At 43.9% G+C, this 6,596-nt stretch overlaps 1 protein-coding gene across 7 annotated transcripts in view; it reads left to right on the top strand.

Moving 5' to 3' along the window:
• Nucleotides 1–233: 233 nt before the first annotated feature.
• Nucleotides 234–6,596, top strand: part of POLR1B (RNA polymerase I subunit B) — a 37,334-nt gene continuing 30,971 nt past the window's right edge. For 2 of the 7 annotated variants that reach the window (XM_025354475.1, XM_025354470.1), the window contains exons 1-3: nucleotides 234–964; nucleotides 4,995–5,162; nucleotides 5,403–5,549. In XM_025354475.1, coding sequence (XP_025210260.1) covers nucleotides 788–964; nucleotides 4,995–5,162; nucleotides 5,403–5,549 — 492 coding nt within the window. In that variant the 5' untranslated portion in view covers nucleotides 234–787. Of the gene's footprint in view, nucleotides 965–4,140; nucleotides 4,232–4,994; nucleotides 5,163–5,402; nucleotides 5,550–6,596 lie in introns of all 7 variants that reach the window. The other 5 variants (XM_025354472.1, XM_025354471.1, XM_025354474.1 and 2 more) reach the window with 5 other exon arrangements.

The following is a 6,596-nucleotide window of genomic DNA, read 5'->3' as shown; positions in this document are numbered from 1 at the left end:
GGTTTATTGTATGCCAGTTATAACGCAATATAGCTGTTAAACACACAATGAAGTTGAAAGGCCAGCAGGCATTCCCTGATTAATCAGTGTACTGGGCAGGTAAGGGGCTCACAGGGACGCAAAGGATCTTCACGCTGTAAATCCAGTGGGACGCCCCGCTGCCCTCTCCCCTCCATCCGAGACCGCCCTATCCCACCTCCCTCCCCAGGCCTCCCCCAGGACTCCAGTCCAGAAGATGCGAGGAGGTTAGCGGGGCCCGACCACTCCTTGGCTTCCCAGGGATGAGCCTCGCGAGTTAGAAGTTGGGTAGAGTCAGCCAGGGGCCCGGCATCCGCTTTTTCGTTGAAGCAACGACTTTGGCCGGATGACTCCCCAGTGTCGGCATCGGCGTGGGACTGGGAACGGGTTAAGGGAAAGAGAAGAGAACCTGAGAAGACCGCTCTCCTCCAATCCTAATTGACTGAGCCAATGAGAGCCAAAGAGGTCACACGCTCCACTGGGAGAGGAGCGGGTTTCCACCTGCGGCATCTGTCGCAGAGGAGGGACATGGGTGGGGCGGAAGATGGGAGAAAGGGAGGGCCCGCCACGCTCTAGCTGGTCACGGCCTTAATCGGCCCGTTCACTCGAAGTTTTTGGTTCTACCTCGACTCCATGAAACCGAAACCGTAGGGCCTAGGGCGGGCGGAACGAGAGGGAACTACATTTCCCAGCAGGCTGCGGAAGCGGGACTCCGGCCACTACTTCCGGCGTGTACAGAGCCACTGGCGTTGGGTGTGCAGGTGGCCGCATGGATCCCGGCAGCCGGTGGCGGAACCTGCCCAGCGGGCCTACCCTAAAGCACTTGACCGACCCCTCTTATGGAATCCCGCGGGAACAGCAAAAGGCAGCGTTGCAGGAGCTGACGCGGGCGCATGTGGAGTCCTTCAACTACGCCGTGCACGAGGGTCTCGGCCTCGCGGTGCAGGTGAGCGCGGCGTCCGCTGGCGCCCTTGCCGCGGCGAGGCCAATCCCAGGGAGATGGCTGGGAGGTCACAATATGACCCTAAATGCATGTGCTCCTTGATCCTGACAGGCTCAGTGGGTAAGCGGGAGGGCACAACATGTTAAACAGGACGCGGAATTGGGCCTCGTGGAACTTGTAGTCAAAGCGTCTTAAGAGATGTATTCGTGATTTCTGGATTGAACAGTGATTGCGAACCGTAGTTTCTTGTTGGACAGTTTCTGGGTGCTGTGAGAGTGAGGAAGTGGCTTTTCTGGGGTGTGCTTCCCAACCATTCACAATGCACACGGCTTTATATCACTAGAAGACTTACCTCTCCAAAACGTACCTCAAAAGATTCCGAACTTATTTGTAGGTACAGTGTAATGTACAAGGTTATCCTTCAGTATCCTTCTCTTAGAGCTTTAAAGAGAGAAACTACTCGTCATTTGTTACGAATTAAGCAGGTGCTGAGGAAGGTATAAATGAGTCATGAAAGCCAGATTGAATCGAAAAGTGTAATTGCATTATTAGCGTAGAGTAGTGGTAGCAGAATTCAGGTGAGGATGGTGGGGAAAAGTTTCGTTTAGTAAGCATCCCCAGTGTCTCCAGGCACTAGGCTCAGAGGATGTGGAGGAGGCAGTCCCGTGTAAGAGACAGTTCATGCGTTTCAGTGCTCCCAGTCGTGTTTGGGGGTTGGAGGGGTGAAGATGTGAAAGCAGTCCATGCCAATATTCTTGAGAACTGCTCTGCCAAGGGATTGTGTGGGCTACGGTGGGAGCAGATGGGCGGCGCAACTAATCCAGGAGTTTGAGAAAGGGCGGGATTAGATGAGTTCAAGAGGTGAGAAACGTACATTTCGTCCAGGGGAAGGGTAGAGCAGAGTCACATGCTTAGGGGACGCTACCTGTGGTTTTGTTGGGTAAGATTTGTGTTGTGAGAGATAGGAATAGAGATAATGTGGAGAGCTTTGATTGCCAGTCTGATTCTTGAACTCTCTTCGGCAAATAATATAGGAGCCATTAAGATTTATTGTTTAGAAAGACTTGGTGGGGGTTATTTGTAATTGTGCCTGGATTCTTACAGTATCATGTCTGTGAGAAAAAATACCTAATTAAAAGTTAATTGGGCCGGGTGCAGTGGCTCACATCTGTAATCCCAGGACTTTGAGAGGCCAAGGCAGAAGGATGACTTGAGCCCAGGATTTCAAGACCAGCTTGGGTAACATAGTGAAACCCCATCTCTACAAAAATTAAAAAAATTAGCGGGGCATGGTGTGCACCTGTGGTCCTAGCTACTTGTGAGGCTGAGGTGGGAGGATGACTTGAGCCCAGGAATTTGAGGCTTGACTGAGCTATGATTGTGCCACTGCACTCCAGCCTCGGTAACAGAGTGAGACCTGTCTTTTAAAAAAAAAAAAAATCAAATTGAGAAATTTTAGAAAAGCACTAATTCATTTAAAAATAAGCCAATCGGCTGGGTGTGGTGGCTCTTGCCTGTAATCCCAGAACTTTGGGAGGTCAAGGCGGGTGGATCACTTGAGGCCAGACCCAGACCAGTCTGGCCAACCTGGTGAAACCCCATCTCTACTAAAAAATACAAAAATTAGCCGGGCGTGCTGGCACATGTCTGTAATCCCAGCTACTCGGGAGGCTGAGGCATGAGAATTGCTTGAAGCTGGGAGGCAGAGGTTACAGTGAGCCAAAATTGCGCCACTGCACTCCAGCCTGGGCGACAGAGTGAGACTCTGTATCAAAAATAAATAAATAATAAAAAAAATAAACCAATTCTATGTTAACATTTTTATGAAAAATATTTTCCAAAGCAAAAAAGAAATTAGATGAATTGCATTATTAAAAATATTTTTAATGTCTGGCTCAATGAAAAGACAACTGGATTCTCATGTCTGCTTCTGCATTCAGTCCCTTGTGATATATTGTTTTGGTTGAAGTAGATGAAGAAAATTTGGCCCTGCATAGAAAATGATGCCACACCTTAGCCAGTACTGTAATAATATAGTATTTGAAAATGTTTTGTAAAGCACAGTAACATAAATGGCTAATATTTATAAAGCCAAGGGAAAAAATAGTTATCATATTTTTTACTTACAAAACATAATTTTGCCTAGTTTCTTTGGAGTGAATTTCTCCTTTCTGTGAGTCAGAATTTATGTGTCTGTCTTTTCAAAATCTTTTCAAAATACAGTTGATTTTTATTACTTGGGGATTCTATATTTGCAAATTCACCTACTCACTAAAATTTACTTCTACTCCAAAAGCACCATGCCCAGAAGCAGCGAAAAAGTTGAGTTGATCAGTGTCCATTTTCCCAGCTGAGATCTAACAAGGTGATGCTCGCCCTTCTTGTTTTAAGTTCTTAAACTATAAACAGAGGTTGTCTTCACTATTTAGTGCCATGTTTTGTGCTTTTTGTTGGTGATTTTGCTGTTTAAAATGTCCCCCAAGCAAAGTATTAAAGTATTAAAGTTCTGTGTAAAGTTCCTAAGCACAAGAAGGCTGTGCTGTACCTCTTGGGGAAAATGTTAACACATGCATTTAACATAGGCTTTGTTCAGGCATGAGTTAGGGACTCAATAATATATATTAAATAAGCTGTCCTTAAACAGAAACACACATAATGCAAGGTTGTGTATCGATCAGTGGACGAAATCATAGGCTTTGTTCAGGCATGAGTTACGGACTCAATAATATATATTAAATAAGCTGTCCTTAAACAGAAACACACATAATGCAAGACTGTATTGATTAGTTGATGAAATGTGACCAGAGGCTCTCAGGAAGCTAACCACGTATTTACCCTAGGAACAGTGGTTCAGTATTGGCTAATTCAGTGTTTATGGAAACGTGTAGAACATAACTATTGTGAATAACAACAGTTCACTGTATTTCGATCTAGATAGTGCAGCTGCGTCTTGAGAAAGCAAATCTTCTAATCTCTCTTTTTTTAAGCGCCATTCTTTTTTTTTTTGAGACAGGATCTCACTTTGTCACCTAGGCTGGAATGCAGTGGCATGGTTATAGCTCACTGCAGCCTCGACCTTCCAGGCTCAAGTGATCCTCCTACCTCAACCTCTTGAGTAGCTGGGACCACAGGCGCGCACCACTATGCCTGGCTAATTTTTTTATTTTTATTTTTTGTAGAAACGGGGTCTCCCTATGTGGCCCAGCTGGTCTCAAACTCCTGGGCTCAAGTAGTCCTCCTCTCTCGGTCTCCCAAATGTTGGGATTACAGGTGTGAGCCACTGCATCTGGCTTTTATTTTTAAATAAAATATGAATTTCTAAAATAATACCAGCGTTAGATAAAATTTTAAAATTTAGAAAAGGTCAGTTAACTCACGTGAGGGTGAAGGAGGAATACCTCCTTGGTATTCTTTCTTGGCTCCATTTTTTCATTATCATTATTCTAAGAAAAGCCTGGGAGGTTGCTCATAATAAATATATAGGAGAACTTGGTGATGCCCCTTCCTCAGAAGAGCACAGCTTTCCCCACAGAATGGTACGAAGAAGTAACTTCTGTGGAAGGGGAAACCCAGCCTGGCCACCATCTTTTCCTTTGCATGACTCTGGCTTCAGTATGACGTTGCCATTGTACATTAAGCATCTAGTCTTGAATCCTAAAGGATGTTTCCATATCCTTGCTCTATTAGCAGCAGTCCCATTTGTCTTGCTATGCACATAGACAAGGTAAGAATACACAAGGCTCTTGGTTCAGAGAACAGGAATTTTGTTCTGTTCACAGCTGTATCCCTAGAGCCTGCTACAGTCTCTGACACATGTAGTCACTCAGAACAATCTTGTGCTAATAATGCATTATGGTTTTAAGTATTTAGTGAAGTTATGAGTAGACTGGAGTTAGCCTTAACTGTCCTTTTTAGGTGTGTCATGATGGCATCACAGGCATCAATGTTTGTAAAACATACAAGATTTGGAAGAGTCTTAGAGAAAAAATGCCTTGGAAATGCAAGCAATTTAATAGTGTGAATTGCATTTCAGGCTATACCTCCCTTTGAATTTGCTTTCAAAGATGAGCGTATCTCTTTTACTATTCTGGATGCTGTTATCAGTCCACCTACAGTTCCAAAAGGGACCATCTGCAAAGAGGTCAGCGTTTATCCAGCAGAATGCCGGGGCCGAAGGAGTACCTACCGTGGGAAGTTGACAGTGAGTACTGGTAACGCTGTGTGACTCTCAGCACTGCACATATTTGGGAGTAGGGCGGGTGCCTAATAAAGTTTATGCCAGAAATTGCTTTCTTGGTGCTGTTGTCTAAGAGATCCCACCTTCTAAATCTAAGGCATAAAATCATTTAATTGATCTTCTTCCTCAGTCTTTGAAAATACTTATTGTTCTGTCAAATGCAGATATTTCTGTTAAGTAACTTTTTCTCTCATTTTCATTTAGGCCGATATCAACTGGGCAGTGAATGGAATCTCAAAAGGAATCATTAAGCAGTGTCTTGGCTATGTTCCCATCATGGTGAAATCCAAGCTTTGCAACTTACACAGCCTTCCCCCACAAGCCCTCATTGAGCACCATGAGGAGGCAGAGGTAATCACAGGCGTCCAGGTGTGAGACAGTAGAGAAGGCCTGGGTTGGGAGTAAGAAGACAAGAAGTGTGTCAGTGTTTTCTTTCTCTGCTCCAATTTCTGGATAGGTGAAAGAGATATCAGTATCTTGCCTGCATACAGTATATGACTCTGAATGACCATCAAACTAGACAGTATGAAAAAGTGGCTATAAAATTAGAGAATATTATTGTTCGGGGGAAGAACTGGTAGGTTTTTCCCTAATTTTCTGAATGATAGAGACATATTTCCATGAATTTTTTTTTTTTTTTTTCAAGCTGTCTTAATCTACAAAGCTATTGTCAAAAATGTCTATTTAGCCTGGCATGTGGTGGCATGGATCTGTAGTCCCAGCTAATTGGGAGGCTGAGGCAGGAGCATCACTGGAGCCCAGGAGGCCTGACTACAGTGAGCCATGATTGTGCCACTGCACTCCAGCCTGGGAGACAGAGTGAGACCCCATCACTAAAAAAATAAAAATGTCTGCTTTGCTAACAGTAAGATTCTGTGCTCATATTAAATGACTTACATGCCTTCCCTTCATCATTTCTTTCAGCTGTATTAGGTGGCTTTGCAGTGTTGAGGTAATCAAGACGTATAGACTGTGGCTACTAAATAGGTAGATGGTTTTATGTGGTGGGAAGAGGGTTTTGGTGTCAGATAGCTCTTCCGCTTATCAGTCTTGTGGTTTGGGGAAGTTAATCTCCCTGAGCCTCAGTTTCCTCTGCTGCAAATGGGCATAAGAGCTTTCCCACTCCTTGTTATGGGAATTAAATGTTATGATAGCATAGAGTACCTAGTGTAATATGCCTGTTTCATAGTAGGCAATTCGTAAACAGTAGCTCTTTATTACAGAAATGTGATATTGAGCAGAGCTATTAAAAATGTTTTTCTGTTTAGCTAATCCAAATTTCTGGTTTCCAAAACTTTCATACAGTCAGGTTTTTGAACTTATTTGGGAAACCATACTTGAGTATGGAAGCAGAATGGTTACAGTTTTTATCTTTTTTTTTTTTTTTTTTTTTTTTTT

This window comes from Theropithecus gelada, chromosome 13 (genome assembly GCF_003255815.1).
Source record: "Theropithecus gelada isolate Dixy chromosome 13, Tgel_1.0, whole genome shotgun sequence".
NCBI lineage: Eukaryota > Metazoa > Chordata > Mammalia > Primates > Cercopithecidae > Theropithecus > Theropithecus gelada.
This window is presented reverse-complemented; position numbering and strand designations above follow the sequence as displayed.